Source organism: Erpetoichthys calabaricus, chromosome 1 (genome assembly GCF_900747795.2).
Source record: "Erpetoichthys calabaricus chromosome 1, fErpCal1.3, whole genome shotgun sequence".
Classification (NCBI taxonomy): domain Eukaryota; kingdom Metazoa; phylum Chordata; class Cladistia; order Polypteriformes; family Polypteridae; genus Erpetoichthys; species Erpetoichthys calabaricus.
In genome coordinates, this window is record NC_041394.2 from 189,430,206 (window position 1) to 189,448,317 (window position 18,112).

The following is an 18,112-nucleotide window of genomic DNA, read 5'->3' on the forward strand; positions in this document are numbered from 1 at the left end:
CTGAGACCAACACTAGGTGTAAGGCAGAAGCAAGCACTTGAGGGGATGCTGGTTAATCAGATTAATTTAAACCAACAATTTATCCCAAACACTTATGAATTCCACATAGAAAAAGTATGGTGCAGTATTAGCAAAATGATTCCAAGCAAGCAGAAAAGATTTGCGTGCTTCCCTTTTTTAAAATAACTAATGAACTGAACACAGTGAAAAAACATACAAGGATGCAATCTAGCAATAAATGTCAGGTGTATTCCTCTGCTTTAATCTTCTCTCTCAAAGTACTTAGAACAATTAAACTAATTTGGCTAAGTGCAGAAGTGGTGGATATGAGAACAGACCTCAGCAGCAGAGTATTTTGTACACAATATTAGTAAGCTTCCAGAAGGCTGTATACTTGTAATTTGAAATTAATTATTTTTTACTAGTTATCCTTTGATGGTTCATGCTTTGCACTTGATGCTCTCCAGAAAGGGTCTAGCCCCATGACACCGTGTTGGATTACAGGGGTTTGGTAACGAATGAATACTTCATAATAGAATATATTAAGAATCACATGGTTAAAATACTCTCAGTCTACAATATCTATAGATCCCACATAATAAAAACTGAAACTAAAAACCATAGCTTTAAGTCAGCTGGTTTGCTAGTTACCTGGCTTGGATTCCTGTACTGATTCCCATGAGAATGGATGCAAGGAATGGGTTAATGAGATGGAAAACATTTAGTTAATATAGCCAAAGGGAGTGGTGATGTGAATAAAACATCTGTGACACTGTGCATCTTAAGGCAAGAGAATGAAAAGGGCAACTGGCTGACAGACAGGTAACACCAAATAATGAATGAATCAGTCCATCTATTTAGTCTAATTAATGTCACCTGGGAAATAAAGCATAGTATTAGCTTTTACTATTAATTAATGACTTGCAGTTCAGTATTGCTTTCTGTACATCCTTAAAATAACTAAATTCTGGGCTAATGGGAGGAGAAGAAAGTGCAATGAGAACAATGTCAGGGCTAGTCCACGAATTTGGCACATAGGCACTGGCAACCTATTAGCACATTCATTTACACCAATGATATGCCTAATTAAACACTACATCGGATTAGGGACCAACAGTTGTAGACACTTAATGTAACTTTCACACTATTAACTTCAATTTTTGTTTTGAGATTATCAGAATTCTGTAATAATCACACAAACACATAACAGCTATGAGTAAACTTGGTTTTGGTGCTTATGTGCCTTCTTTTGACTTGAGGTAAAATATTGACAGTATTTCCAGCATACTTAAATCTGAGGAAAGATGACAGAGGTTTTAAAAGCTCATAATTTTGACTGTCATATAGAAACTAAAGCAGCACCTCTGCACTTACTATAAATATAATCTATCTCACAAGCAACCCAGAATGATTTACGTCTGTTTAGCACAATTGACCACAGTGTTAAATGCACAGATGGCTATAAAACACATACTGATGGCTTTTCTTTTTCCAGAAAATGTGAAAGTGCTTTCAAACTAAAAAGAGTTAGGAACTAATGAAATACTTCCTTGATCTGTGCAATTAGTACACTCAAGTGCTATTATATTTAGACAAACAAACTCCCTTCCTGCGGACAACTGATGCCAGACAAAGTGGTATGCATTAATAATTCATTTAGTCACTCATCTATCCTTAGCTTCGTACCACATACTCTGATAGCACCCAGACCTGAAAAGGACATCACTTCATCAGAGAGCCCACACTCACACTGTGACTGCGCAAATTCTACATATTTTGAACTTGGACTGTGACTCTAAACCTGTGAACAGCAGCACTAATAAATATGTCACCTATTTACTGTTTAGTGTTGCTAAATGATTCTCTTAGTTGAATATCTCCTTTCACTGGAGACTCTTCATAAAGAGAATCCACTGTACATCATTATATACTGATAACTGCTGAATCTATCAATTAACATGGATGATGCTTCTATGGTTACATGATTATATGATTACTTTACAGAGCTGAAAGAGAGAATGAGTGAAGAACTTCCATAAATTCAGACATACTGTAGTATTTTAGAAGGTGTTAACTCTGCAAATATTAATGCAATGCTCTCAATTCCTCATTCAATTATACAGTAGATACGCTGCACAACTGTTAACATGTATTTTGTTTCAGATGTGACTCAAGCTGATTAGGTGACTTGCTCAAGATAGATAGGTAGGCACTACAATAACCACCTTGTGGTTTAGAGTCCAGCTCCTTAGCCAGCATGCCACAGTGCCTACACAGGCTTAAAACACATAAAATGTAGGTGTTACTTTAACAATGATTTACTAATTAGGCATTATATTTTGTACCTTTCAAGGCTGCTATTAATCTTAAAAAATGGAAAATTAAGGTGCTATCTTAATACAGTATATAGGATCATAAAATGTTATGCCATTAATTTGTTTCAAGCAGAATTGATTAATGTAATGCTGTATGTTCAAGCTGTTTGAATCATTTTCTTACTACTTTATCATTCATTCAATTATAATATGTTCAATCATATCATTTCAGTTCTTTAATCAAGTGTATAACTGCAGTCTGATCTATGAAAATGTAAATGATTAAGACCTCCACCTATCATTAGAACCTATTAATACATACTGTATACTGCACAGTATACACCATGATCACTAGTGGCAGATATGCTGAAAAATTCTCAAGATTAATAAAACTACTGTAAGAGGGAGGAGTAACACTGGAATGGACTGATGACACATTATGTTAGTATGGTGCTTATTCACTAAACAATAATTATAGCAATTATTGTTAACAGGTATTGTTAGGTAGAATGCCTAGAGGGGACTGGGCGGTCTCGTGGCCTCGGAACCACTGCAGATTTTTTTTCTCCATTCATCTGGAGTATTTTTTGTTTCTTCTGTCCACCCTGGCCATCGGACCTTACTTTTATACTATGTTAATTAGTCTTCCCTAATTCTATTTTCTTATTTGTCTTTTTTCTCTTTCTTCATCATGTAAAACACTTTGAGCTACATTATTTGTATGAAAATGTGCTATATAAATAATAAAATATTGGTAAATTGGCCTGTGTTGTTCCTTACTCACTGCCATAGAGAACCGCTTGGTAGAGGTGATATGTCGCCAATGTTGGACTCAATGTCAGGCTTTTGTAATATTGTACTGGAATTATTGTCATTTGCCATGATGCACTGCAAATATCTTGTAGTGAGGTTGGGTAGCTTGCTTACCTAGGAAAATAAAAGATATATATATGGGCGGCACGGTGGCGCAGTGGGTAGCGCTGCTGCCTCGCAGTTGGGATATCTGGGGACCTGGGTTCGCTTCCCGGGTCCTCCCTACGTGGAGTTTGCATGTTCTTTCCGTGTCTGCATGGGTTTCCTCCGGGCGCTCCGGTTTCCTCCCACAGTCCAAAGACATGCAGGTTAGGTGGATTGGCGATTCTAAATTGGCCCTGGTGTGTGGGTGTGTTTGTGTGTGTCCTGCGGTGGATTGGCACCCTGCCCGGGATTGATTCCTGCTTTGTGCCCTGTGTTGGCTGGGATTGGCTCCAGCAGACCCCCGTGACCCTGTGTTCGGATTCAGTGGGTTGGAAAATGGATGGATGGATATATATATATATATATATAAATATATATATATATATATATATATATATATATATATATATATATATATATATATATATATACTCATAAATACATACTGTATACATGATCAGTACTGATATCCAGATACTGGATAGGACCTCCTTTTGCTCCATTTCTTCATGGCATTCCCTTGAGAATCTGTTCCATATTGATATGACTATATCACACGATTTCTGCAGATCTGTCAGCTGAACATTCATGCTGTGACTCTCCCATTCTATCACATCCCAAAGGAATGACCAGGAATGCCACTGAAAAGCACTGAACTGATTGTCATGTTCATGAAACCAGTTTGATAAAACCTTTGGTCTGATACAGTGCATTATCGTGCAGGAAGTAAACATTAGAAGATAAGGAAATTGTTGCTATGAAAGGAAGCATATGGTCAGCAACAGCACTCAAATAGGCTAAGGCATTCAAGCAATGATTGATTGGTATTAAAGTGCCCCAAGTGTGCCAATGAAACAATATTACACCACCACCGGACTAGACTGTTGACACATGGCAGGTTGGGTATACGGATTCCTACTGTTGCCACCAAATTCTAACCCTACCATATGTGTGTCACAGCAGAAATCAAGATACATCAGACTAGGCTATGTTTTCTCAAGTCTTCAGCTATCCACTTTTGGTGAGACTGTCTCACTGCAGCCTCAGATTTATGTTTTTGGGTGACAGCAGTGGAACCCAATGTATTCTTGTGATGTTGGTAGCCACCAGCCAAAGTTCAATGTGTTTTGTATTCTGAGATGCATTTCTGCTTACCACAATTGTACAGCATAGCCTTTCTGTCAGCTTAAGCTTAAGTCTGTTCATTCTCCGCTGACCTCAATCATCAATAAGGTGTTTCCGTCCAAAGAACTGCCACTCACTGGATATTTTTTGTTTTTCGCACCATCCTGAGTAAATACTAGACAGTGTTGGGCATGGCAACCCCAAGAGATCAGCAGTTACAGAAATCTTCAAAAGAGCCTGTCTGACAGCAGCCATCATATGGTCGAAACCACTGAGTTAATCTTATTTTTCCCATTTGGGTTTCTGATGTGAACATTAACTCAACCACCTAACCTATATCTGCATAATTTGATGCATTGTACTGCTGCCACATGGTTGCCTGGTTAGATAACTACATGGATAAGCAGGTATACAGCTGTTCCTAATAATTTCTCAATTAGTGTATATATACTGTACAGTATATATGTATACTGTATGTGTGTGAGTGTGTGTGTGTATATTTCTTTAAATATTTTGCATGCTGTTTTTGAATTCAGAATTTCATGTGTTTTATAAACTATATTGGTTATATGTCATTAGTAAATTACAATTATTCATAGTATACAAACAAAACAGTACTTCTTATTCATAGATCTTCAGTGTCACAATCCTATCAAATATACCATCTATATATCAAGTATACTTTAATGATGTGGAAGAAAGCCAGAGTAGTTTGAGGTAACATGAACAATATTCAAAAACTATACATATATAGGACCTGAACTTTCTACTCAGGACAATAAAGCTGTGAGGTATCACAACTAACCATTGTGTCATTAATTCCAACATTGTGATAATTCTTTATTATTATTTCTAATAATGAAATATTTCCAGCTCAGTAATATTTACTATTCATAATGTCAATGAAAGAATTTAATTTAATAAGCAGATTACATTCTCAGTCCCACTTAATGTAATTCAGGGTTGAAGAGGTCCAGATAATATCAGAGCATCACAGGGTGCAAAGCTGGAACCAGTCCTGGAAAGGGCACGGGTTCACAACAGATACCACTCATCATTTTAGCATCATCAATATTCTATCCAGTGCATCTCTGAGAAGGAAAATAAAAGTACCTGGAGGAAAGCCCATATAGGCATGGTGGAAAAATGCAAGCTCTATACAGACAACCTCCGGAAGCAGGGTTCAAAGCAACAGCCACACTAATTCTTGACCCACCATTTATTCATCAAAGCAGAATGCAAATTCTGATTCTTTTCTTGTAATGTGCCAACATAATCAGCAAAATTAACATTTGTAGAATTCCTTGCAACTCAAATTTGGATAAATGGGTAAAATGAATGTTCAAATTGTTTAAACAAGCAAAGGTAGAAAAGCAAACATGCAAGTACTTTTCCTTTGCATACTAAAAATCAAACAATTTCTGTCAAACTTCATGTCACAGCTAAAGTTGAAGTTGAATGGATTGTCTTAAAACACTTCCAAGCAGGCATCAGTCACTAAGAACAAGAAATCTGGCTGGTGGAAAAAAAGCACATCAATGCATTTTAAAAACTGGTGCACTTAAGGAACCAATTTTTTTAAACCACCCCCACCCCAGGAACAGTGGAATATTTTACAACTTTGCAGCTCTGTGAACATTCAGGCCTTCAGCCAAGCTTTATTCCATCTTGTTAAAAGAGGACACGAAGCAGGGAGGGTGCCAGCTTTCTAATTGAAACCACCATGGGAGCAGATTACCGCACATGTAACAACGGATTTCAGCTAATGCGGGATAAAACAAGCTGAACCCTTTACAATAAATAAATGAACTGTACCTCCAAATTCACACTCTATCAGCATGGCTTCTACCTCATCCATAATGTTAAGTAAACATGTTAAACTGTTATACTAAATTTTTCATTCCTGTGTAAAGCATATCCAGGACACTAGATGGCATCTCCCCTGCAGCATAGAGATGCCCCGGATTCCCGCAGGGCACCATGGGAGATTGAGTTCGGCTTCACAGCCCTGCTGGATGCCGCGGGTGCCGCCGTGTGACGCTGCAGGGAGACGTGGGGATTTTTATTTTCCCTTTAGCCCGGAAGTACTCCCAAGTCACGGGGACGGAAGAACAGAAGTACTTCCTGGCTGAAGAAAAATACAAGTCTTCATCTGACCCGGAAGTGCTATTAAATCACATGGACATAAGGACAGGAACACTTCTGGGTCAAGGACTATATAAAGGACTATGGGAGATCCAGCAAGCCGAGCCAGAGTTGGGAGGAGGGAGTGTGACGGAGCTGCTGGGAGGAGAGGAGGAGAATTATTGTGGTTAATAGTGAGCATTTATTATAGTTATTGCTTGTTTATTAATGGTGGAGGTGCTTTGGGGCACTTTGGAGAAGAAAATTAAATTACTTTTTGGTGCTTTTAAACCAGTGTCTGCATCTGTCTGTTGGGTTTCACAGAACAACAGCACCCTCAAGCATCTACTTATATATATATATGGCTCCACTACCAACTTTGTTCCATTATGGGTCCATTACTATGTGTACACACGTTTTTGACTATGTGGATACAGTCCAGGGTCGTTTCCTGCCTTGTGAACATTGTTGCCAAATTGGGTTTCCTAATTAGAGTATGCAATTTGAAAAAATTGATATTATATTAATTCACCAGTAAGCTATTTACAGCCATTAGACCCTCTACAGTATACCAGTTCTTTGCAAACTTTTTCAATGGAATCCCCGCAGAGCCTTCCTAATTATAGAATAACAGGCCTGTGCTTCTACATATGTAGCTAGACATTTGAAGGGAAGCAGAAAAAACAAGCCATTTTTACATTTGTAAACATTTTTTAATTAAAGATTTTTTACAGTTAGTGACTTGCATAGCATATAAATGGCAAATTTAAAAAAAAATATTTGCTGTTATGTCAAATATGAGGCAAGGTAACTCATACTCATTCATAAAGTGCTTAGAAACCTCTGCATTTTAATGTTACAGCATTACATTATGATTTTCTGATTTTTTTGTTTTGTTATTATAACCTATTTAAATGAATACTACCACGAAAAATGATATTTTTGTGATAAGTTACTTATCCCATCATACTTTGTAGTGAGGGCCAATTTTAATTTCATGATTTTATGGAGAACAGACATAACCATCTTTCAGAGGAAACATATGCACACGAGCTTTTCAGCTGAAGACAAGAGGGGAAGAGGTGGATGTTCAGTTTAAAAGCTTGATCACATGTGATTGCATTTCTTTTCCATGCACTGTTATGATTTTCCAGAAGTATTAACAATATTTTAGCAAAAAATGCATTCATTTTGTCTATTGTGACTAACTGAATGACTTGATATTTGGATTATCCAACACAAGTAATTTAAAATTTATCCTGGACGTTTTTATATTGTCTGCTGTAGTCCATTTTTGGTCTCCATAGTCATTCATTCTATCAGAATGCTTCTTATATTCACTCTCCATGAAAACTTGAGATTAGAAATTCTTCTTGGTTATCGCTACAAATTATACAGGTAAGTATCATATTAAAAAAATGTTTTTGATTTGGAGTATTCATTTAAAATTACAATTTTAAGGAGACTTTCCAATGTCAGCAATGCTTATTTTAGCTAACTTGGCTGACACACAATTAACAAGCAGTCTGCATCTTAGGTGAGGGCTGGCTTGTAACACAATGCCTAAGACAATTGGATAATGGAAAAAATAAATTAAGGTCTCCGGAATCAAGATTATTATAGATTTGATTTTTTATACTTTAATTCTAGTTTTTATGTTTATATTACTTCTGATTTTACTTTCACTTTTAATTTAGCTTTAGTTATACTTCCTACTGTACTTTTATTTTTTATCCATCCATCCTCTTCCGCTTATCCGAGGTTGGGTCACAGGGGCAGCAGCTTGAGCAGAGATGCCCAGACTTCCCTCTCCCCGGCCACTTCTTCTAGCTCTTCCGGGAGAATCCCGAGGCGTTCCCAGGCCAGCCGGGAGACATAGTCCCTCCAGCGTGTCCTGGGTCTTCCCCAGGGCCTCCACCCGGTTGGACGTGCCCGGAACACCTCACCAGGGAGGCATCCAGGAGGCATCCTGATCAGATGCCCGAGCCACTTTTATTTTTTAGTATAGCTTTTATTTCATAAAGACATTTTATTTTATTTTTATATATATATTAGTTTCAGTTTTAGTTTTAGTAATTATGGTATGATTATAGCAATGTTACAGAGATTATTTTTGTGCCTCAATAAAAGAAGTGTAGACTTACTAGGTTTGGATATAATACTTGTTTAATGATAGTATATGCCTAAAGGTATGTCCTGTTAAAACCAAACTAAAATAAAAACAGAAACTGAATATCCATCCATCCATCCATTTTCCAACCTGCTGAATCCGAATACAGGGTCATGGGGGTCTGCTGGAGCCAATCCCAGCCAACACAGGGCACAAGGCAGGAACCAATCCCGGGCAGGGTGCCAACCCACCGCAGGACACACACAAACACACTCACACACCAAGCACACACTAGGGCCAATTTAGAATCACCAATCCACCTAACCTGCATGTCTTTGCACTGTGGGAGGAAACCGGAGCGCCCGGAGGAAACCCACGCAGACACGGGGAGAACATGCAAACTCCACACAGGGAGGACCCGGGAAGCAAACCCAGGTCTCCTAACTGTGAGGCAGCAGTGCGACCACTGCGCCACCATGCCACGGAAACTGAATATGAACAATTGTATAAGATGCTTATTATATTTTGTGATCATTTGTGCAGAACAAGGGTTACTTTTGCATGAAAATTAGCAATCCAAATGTAAATGGTACAAATCAAATAACAAATACTTCTTTCCCCATTGCACAATTTACTTTACTGAAGTCCCACCATAACATTGATAAAAAAAAAAGTGCCTGATTGTTAGTGTGATTCAGTTATACATCTTTCTGTTAATTTTCAAGATATCTCTGTGCTCCAGTGTAGTAGTTTGTTGTGGATGGCCGGGACCCATGCCAATCTGAGACGCCCCTTTGGCACTGGATCCAGAGGAGCAGCCATGGTGCTAGCCCCCCTGGGTTGAATCGGGGCCACAATTATGTTACACCGGAGCTCATCTCCGTTGGGCTCCGTGGCCACCACCAGGGGGAGCTGCATGACTTAACAAGCCCGTGTGGGCAGGAAAGCAGCCACACCCTGAAGTGCAGCCTGAATTAGGTTGGGCTATATAAGGAGCCAGCAGCCACCACTCCGGGAGCAAGAGTCGGGAGGAGGAGGACAACGCTTGCCTGGAGGAGTGATGGTGAAGAGTGTGTGTCTTGTTTGGGTGCTTTGCTTTATTTTGTTTGGTGTGCTTTTGGGACTGTGTACTGCCTGTGGGACACGGGGAAGACGTGCCCCACAGCTGAAGAAAAATAAATCTTTTAGTTTAGTTTTCACGTGCTTCCGTTGTCAGTCTGTGTCGGGTCGGACACCTATATATCGCCTTTCACAAGTTATTCTGGTTCACAATTCAGATGACAACTGTTAACAAATAGAGAATATTCGTCCAACAAATGCTTATAAAGCAGGGGCTCACACAAGATCCAACGCCACAAGGGCAAGTTCATGTTACACAGCCACTCTGGCTTGCCAGAACTAAACAGGTGTGACAGTGAAAAAAGCCTGCCTGCCTTCCTCCAGATATTTCTGTATTTGAAGTGGAGCGCTTTCAGATGGTCAAGGCTAGTTTTCTGGGTTTAACCTAATAATTTATTAGCTAAAACTGTTCAATATGTGTAGGCACGTCTTACTGGGACACTATGGTATGATAGTGTTCCACTGCCTCAGTCAATACAAATAACTCTGCTTTATTCATTGTTCTTTGAAGATAAGGAGTGGCCAGTATACAAAGGCAAGCTAAGAGTTAATGGACCAGTAAATTCCTATTTAGTTTTTTCAAAAACTATCGAATGGGCAAAAAAACCTAGGCTCCTCATTCCCGTTTTCAGTTTTCTAATACAAAATATTTCTTCAGTTATGTGCACATTTCTCCCCTTGATGTTTAATCTCAGAATTTAAACCATTTGCAAAAGTGATAAATGTACAAATTTTACTCTGTTTGCTCTATTGTCTGTCACTATTATCATAACCCTGTCGTCTACCATATTCCATTCATCCAATGTGTGGTCACCAGTGTTTGCCAAAGCGAGGGTGATGATGATGTGAATTGGTCATCAGACACTGACACAGACAATAAAACTTTCACCTGTCCGGTAGATTCTAACCTGCTAAGTTTCAGTGACGTTCATGTTTTTTGTCAGCTTCAAAGTACTTCTAGCAATCTTGTACATCCTTGTTGTTTTTTATGGGTAGCCCCATTCTAAAGACGTCTGTTGATCATGATTATCAGGACTATTTATGATTTGGCAATGATAGTCTGCTTGGATTAAACAGTTGTTGAAATGAGCTGCTATCCCAAGCAGTGTCAGAAAAGTCACAATAAACCACTTGCTTGTCAGTGCAGACGACATGGATGTTTTTTATCTCCTGATACTAAAGGGCATAGTGGAAATGGATCTGGTCCAAAAAACGGTTGTTGCAGACACAAACCCTTAACACCGTTCACAGTGTAGCAACTGTCAATGTTCGTGTCAGGGGAAATGTGGAAGTCAATATGCCTTGTGCTATGGTAAGGTACAATAACATAAGGGGTATCGTTGATACTTGACATACCTTTTCCACTGTGATTATATTGATGGTTTGGTATGTATATGTTTCTTTTACACAAAATAACATTTTTTTGTTGTTTTGGCTCATTTCAAAGGTAAATATATCACTAAGGAGTTTAAGGAAATGCCCAAAAGTCATAAGCATGTCATGTTTTGCAGACACACAACAAGCAAAAAAGTTAAAATAACAAGAAGAATTATAAAAAGCACATACAGTGTCAATGTCAGTGTCAATTATAGGGCGGAGTGGTGGCTCTGAGGCTAAGGATCTGCGCTGGTATCCAGAAGGTTGCCGGTTCGAATCTCCGTCACTGCCAAAAGAGATCCTACTCTGCTGGGCCCTTGAGCAAGACCCTTAACCTGTAATTGCTCCAGGGGTGCTGTACAATGGCTGACCCTGTGCTCTAACCCCAAGGGGTATGCGAAAACTAACAAATTTCTAATACGAGAAATTGTATATGACGAAATAAAAAAAAAAATGTCTATGTAACACCCATAATATTTAGGCTATGTTCGAATATATACCCATGGTTAAACTGAAATCCCTGCTGCACATTTGTTTGCTCCAAATTGAAAGCCAAAAATGAACATATTAGAGCAATATCTTTGTAACACCCCTCAAACTGTGTTGTGATGCCTGATGGGGTTGCAACACCCAAGTTTGTAAAGTTCTGTTTTATACACATTTGCATTTAAAAGTTCTCAAAAAGGTTTCTGCAGCTGTCTTTTCATACAACTGCACTATAGCTAGATTATCCTTTCTTCAAAGTTTATGTCTCATTCAAATTAAATATGATTAGACCAGATGAGAGTTTCAAAAAGCGAAAAATCTATCTTTAACTACATTTTATTGCAGTTACAAAGTGGGGTGAAAGCAGGTTATGCATACCACAAAATCACAGCTAAAAAGTCAAAACGTACATGTGAATCTCAGCACTGTCTGTGTAAGGTTGGTATCTTCTCCCCATGTATGTGTTGCATTTCCTGTAAGTGCTCATGTTTTCCTGCCACATCACACTGATATGCAAGTTTGGCTATTTGGTATTTCTACATTGGCACATCCAAGGCTGGTTCTTGGCTTTCTCTCAGTGGTGCCAGGAGAGGTATTGGTTCCCTGCAACCCTTAAGGGGAGAATTGGTTTGTCAGATGGATTAAAATTATAAATTTAAACAATCAAGAGCATGGCAATGAAATTAAACTCATCCATAGAAGTAGTATAGAAATACATTTTTTTAAAACTAGAAATAAAGCAATGGAAAATAGACTGAAATATATTTCACAGCAATATAAATTGATGTTTAAAAAGAAACCAAAAATGGTCCACTGTTTTATTGTATAAATTGTAAGAAAAGTTGAACACTGCCATTTGGTAATCCTTACAGTTTAAAAGACTTAAGAATCAAATCTGAATATTCAAAACTTGCTTAAAAGTGTTAAATGTTAAATACTGCTGAGTGGGCTAATTTAAGTTTTGCAAAGCAACTCTTTAACTGAATAGGTTAAAAACTGCAAAGAGGACATAACCATGACAGCTTACAGAAACTGTATTTGTTTTTAAAATCAGACGAGGGAAAGTTTAACTTTCATTCAGCACTGGCTCCCCACTCTTACCCTCTTTGAAGAAATAAGGGACAAGGTATAATTTATCTTAACAGCTTGTTCAACTGTCTATATTCAATACAGAGACATAACCCCCTACAGCCCACCAATTGGGCTGTTTGCTTTACCTTCATTCAGCACTGGCTCTCCACGCTTAGCCTCACTAGTCACACAGATGTATAAAGCTGGGTAACTCATACCTGTCAGAACTCCTCATCCCAAACCCCTGAGGTGAGAATCTCCACTTCCACTGCCATCCAGTATTTTGTACATGTTACACATTTATAAAATGCAACTTGTCTATTGCTTATGCTGGTCTGTTCAGTGCCTTGTGATGAACTGGTTCCTGTATTGTGCTCATGGTAGCCAAGGTAGGCTCCAGCTGTCCAGAGCACCATGCTGGATAACCAGTTTCAAAAGCTAGATGGAAGCAGAGTTTCAGATACAACCATGAAGAGTGCTATAAAAAATATTTTTGTTGTTGTTTCCATTGTGAATGAGTAATCAGGTTAATAATCAAATGACGTTATGCTGGAAATAGTCTGACCCATGAGAACCAGAGGTAAAATCTTCCATCTGATTGTTCTCTAGCAGAATGCTGTCACTTCCTGTCTTGCCAATAAAGAATGCTAACTAGTTACCCTTTTCTTCTAGCTGAAGTTATAGTTTTTCTTATGTACTATGACATGGGGGTAGGGCTGGTCCCTCCTAGATCCAGATCCTAGATCTGAATCCTACATTTGGCCTTTCTCTTAGTACAGTATGCATGTTCTCCTCATATCTGTGTTGGTTTTTCCTCTAGTTGGCTCAGTTTGCTTCCTTTATCCCAAACATGAGTGTGCTAAAAATTAGCTCTGTGTGAATGTGGGTGTGTATGGGTGTATGTGCTGTGTACTTCTCTTACATGTCAAATATGTGTGTTAGGTTAGGTAGCAATTTTAAATTAACCCCAACCCCCTCAAACCCTAAGAAAAAAGTGAACTCCAAGATGGGCTGGCAGCCTGTCCATAGCTGGTTCATGCCTTGCACCTCACGTCGTCTGCAGAGGCTCCTGCCGTCCAAGCATTGAATTGGATTGCCTGGGTTTGAAAGTGCTATGTGTCAACATTTACATTTATTTTCTTAGAAGATGCTTCTTCCAAAGCAACTTAAAAAAGAGGTTAACATAATTATGTCAACATTAGTCTTGGGGACTGTTTGGGAACAATGGTTATGGCACAAGGTTACAAAATTGATAATCACAAGTGAAGAGCTAAGAACAAAATACAAGCGAGTTACAGTTCTTTAGTTACAAAACCTAACTGTTAATATCAGTTAGACAGAAATTCACCAAACAAGACATTCTTTAAATGCTTAATTATAATTGAAACAAAATCCTGTCCAAACATAAACAAAAGCTTTACCTAAAAATGAAACCTTTGCCCAAAGCTGACTAAACAAAAGCAATATCTGTTACAAATCAATCACTGAAATCAATTCTAAATTAACTCAATTTCACTGATAAATTAGAACACAAAAAGAAATAAAATAAATGTACATAAAAATAAACAATGCATTATAGTCAAACGTCTGGGCGGAAACTGAACTACCTGCAGATGTAGGAGAATGAAGACAACAGCGCTACCCTTAGATAGATAGATAGATAGATAGATAGATAGATAGATAGATAGATAGATAGATAGATAGATAGATAGATAGATTCATTGGGAAAGTATATAGATTCATTACATGAAGCTATATCCTTTGTCTATCAATCTATCTATCTATCACACACACACACACAAACACACACACACACACATTACTGTATAGAGTTGCTGTTTCAAAGATTCAATGGTCTTTGGACACTCTACCCTCTGGCAACTCTGATTTGGAGTAAATGGATTTAAGAATGTCATATTGTTCTACATACTGTATATGGTGCATGGAGGAAGAACACATTAAAATACACTGACAACATCTGGATGCAGGGCCCAGGACATTGGATCCCTGATGTAGCAGCTCCACCCACTCAGCCCACCTAAATACAAACATCTACTGTATAACAGATAAGGAAAACATCGTTTGAGGTAAGGTTGTTATATGCACTAGTAATGGCGCTAGTGAGTGGCGACGTGTTGCATGGTGATTATCGCAAGCAAGTAAGAAGCTAACTGTATGCTGTAACAAGTGAGAATAATACAATAAATCTATACACTTTTTTCTTCTACTACAACACCAACAAGTTTCTTAAGACATTACACTTTATCATCACGCTCCAACTGCACTACATACGCCGACTGTCTTATGCATTCTGCCTAAGAACATAACCCACTATAAAATCTAAAGAACAGAAACGCTTGTTCTTTCACAATACAACTTGAATTTCGGGTCTACTTTTGGGCTTCTCTTCGCCTTGCTCGGTACTGCGCTCTTTCTCAGTACCTGTCGAGCAGGTGTCTATGTTCCAGCACGCGTGCGCGTAAAATATAACAGCCGAAAATCCAACAGCACGACAACCCCAAACCCACATACAGGCTTCTTTACCCAAACCAGACAACAGGTCGCTAAGTTCCTACACCTTTATCTACTCCTTAGGATTCAGGATTCAGGTGTACTCCCTGCTTTTCCGATACACGATATTGTATCTCAGTATCGAATAACGGTTTGGCTGAATCCATGGCATGAAACCCCTACAACGACACAAACTGATCGCCATGAATTGATGGTTCCGTCTTGTCTTTCTTACCTGATAAAGATGCAAAGGGGGCCAACATCAGGGAGCATAACACGAAGGCGCTGAAGGTTGGGGACAGCCGGAAAGCTGCGCAGCATAAGACCCCCACTTTTGCGATCAAAGCACTCATTCCTCCCATTGCTTAGAGCTCATGGCATCGTTCATTTGTGGTCTTACTGGATTGTTGTGTTCATCCACTCCTGCAAAGAATTCCTCCAAGACGACAATTTGGGGACGCTCTGGATGGTGTGAAACTGAAAAAACATGTATTTTTGTGCAACCGCGATCGAAGTTTAAAGTAAAATAAAATGTATGTTGTGATTCTGGACTCCTGTACTAATTAAAGGCAACACATACAAAGAAAAAAGACGGTCCCCTCAAAAATATCCTTGTCTTTCGCTTGCTGAAACACGCACCTAATTTTGCTCGAAACAACAATCGTAATGTAAAACAGTCCGAATCATCGACATCTCTCTGTTTCTCTTTGTTCTCTATGGGTGACACGTATCCTACATCGCTGTCGTCTGGTAGCAGTTCATTGAATTCGGGGGTCTTTGATTTATTCCCATTAATGAGAGGGAGTGCTCGACATCACAGAGTGTCTCTCTGTCTCCCGTAGCTTAGTTCCCGTCCGTATTCACCATGGTGCGTTTGTTGTATGACTGGGGTGGAAAGTCATGTATTTTTCTGATTAAAAATTATCCTTAAAAATGCTCCACTTGGTCCTTGGAGAAGAAATATTCCACTTTGTTTCTCAAACAGACGAACAATGTACCTAGCTTGACAAGGAGGGATCTGTACCTCGAGAATGGGACACACGCCACAGCAGTTTCCACAAGCAACGGTCGCCAAGACGAATATTTTCAGTCGTAAGGATGTACAAACTTTTCCCGATAATCTGAATGACAGCAACGCGTTCAAGTGGTCTCCTTCTTTATCATTTCAACGGCACGATCCGCGAAGTACACCCCAGTAGACAGTGTTCAAAATAAAGCGTGGCCCAAGCGAAGTAACGGGCTGCGAAAGTGTCAGACTCAGTTGCAAGGCGACGCATTCCTGGACTCAACGCGTCTCCTCCTCCGCCGACGCTAATCTTGCGCTTTCTTCCCCTGTGTGGGTGTTTCTCCGTTTCTCTCCGTTTCTCGGCTTATTCCAAGTTCCCCACTAATGCGGCCTGACCCAGCTGCTTGTATCACTACTACAAGCAAATCGATTCTTCAGGTAATGAATGATGCGCTTTCCTCTCTATTCCTAACTGCATCCCTCTTCCATTCTCTAGCCTCTGGCCAATTCAGATTTTGCAAGCGACAAAACCTTGAGGATTGTTTTCAGAAGCGACCGCCTCTGTTAGTCTCTAAATGGATGTTTATGACATCAATGCTCCTGTTTTGAGTGCCGATTGGTCAAATCCGATGTCCATCATCGTGCTGCACAATGATCAGGGTAGGCTGCATTCTGCGCCTGGAATAGCGGCTCCCGAGTCCCGGCGTCTGTGGTTACTTGCTATTAGGCTTTATGACGGCAGTTGCATCGGAAAGAGATACGGTTGCTTGAAGAGAGCTTCTCAATAACGAAACGTTTTCAAGATTTGTCATGTTTGTACTACAGGAATATGGGATTTAGTTGAGTTCTATGTATTTTCGTGAATCGCGTCACATAATTCGGTGTGATTATTTGGCCAAATTTCACATCTAAATAATTTTTAACACTGTCATTGGTCTTCAAGCACAGACAATGCAAACAAGAAGCAGCCATTTATCTCTTATGTGCAGCACTTGACTAGTGGTGTCCAGGCTGTAATCTTCTCATTTTTATGGATTCAACACAAGTGCACTACACCCGCACTAGCAACCGGGAAATCGTCTGGAGAAGATAGGTCGCAGTAAAATATCCAACGTTTTCAAAGTCATAGTGCTTCAATCAAAAATATTTGAATAATAAAGCTGCTTTTACAAAGCATACCATTGCAAAGCGCTCTTAAAATGTGAACATCTCAAAATAAATTACAGAGCAAGACCGCTGAATGTTGATACATTTTGATAAAACAGACCCAATGAGAACACCAGTAAACAGTGAAAGTGGATTGACAGAATGTACTGACAATGCAATAGTGTAGATAGAACTGGCATTCACTGAGTTGGTATAAAAAAATCGAATTAGAATATAAAGTATACCCAGTTTTAATACAGTCTAAACTGAAAACAATTAAATCTAAGCACATGAACAGTTTTAAAAGCTATAATATATTAAATGTGACTGTCCTAATTGCAAGATTTGTTGGCTTAAAAAGAAATTTGTATTTAAGATTATTTAGCCTATTTAAAGACATCTTGTCAAATCAATTTGGTTTATCCCATTGGAAGATTATTTTTTAATAAAGTTTTTGCATTTGCATTTTTTGGAGTGTGGTTTAATTATGAACAGTGAGAGAGGCTTAAAAACACACCTAAGAACAAAGAGAAATCAAAAGAGATGGAGTCTTAATGCTAAATATTCATCAACAACTGCACAGCAATATATATTGAATAATGAGAAGGCAAGCATCCGAATATCAAATGTGTTTGATAAGTTAGTATTAGGAAAATAACAATAACATGCAATCTGGAAGTGAAAATGAACAGCTTTGTAAGTCAACAGCATAATTTGTAATATAATGCAGTACTGTACATGAAGGCAATTTAATCAAGCAATTTG

General features: G+C 38.8%; 1 protein-coding gene across 2 annotated transcripts in view; it reads right to left on the bottom strand.

The window, feature by feature from the left end:
• Positions 1–16,723, bottom strand: part of LOC114658262 (UPF0606 protein KIAA1549-like) — a 244,856-nt gene extending 228,133 nt beyond the window's left edge. For both annotated transcript variants that reach the window (XM_051935299.1, XM_028810434.2), the window contains exon 1: positions 15,431–16,723. In XM_051935299.1, the coding sequence (XP_051791259.1) occupies positions 15,431–15,557 (127 nt within the window). In that variant the 5' untranslated portion in view covers positions 15,558–16,723. The remainder of the gene's footprint in view (positions 1–15,430) is intronic.
• Between the last annotated feature and the right edge of the window lie 1,389 nt (positions 16,724–18,112).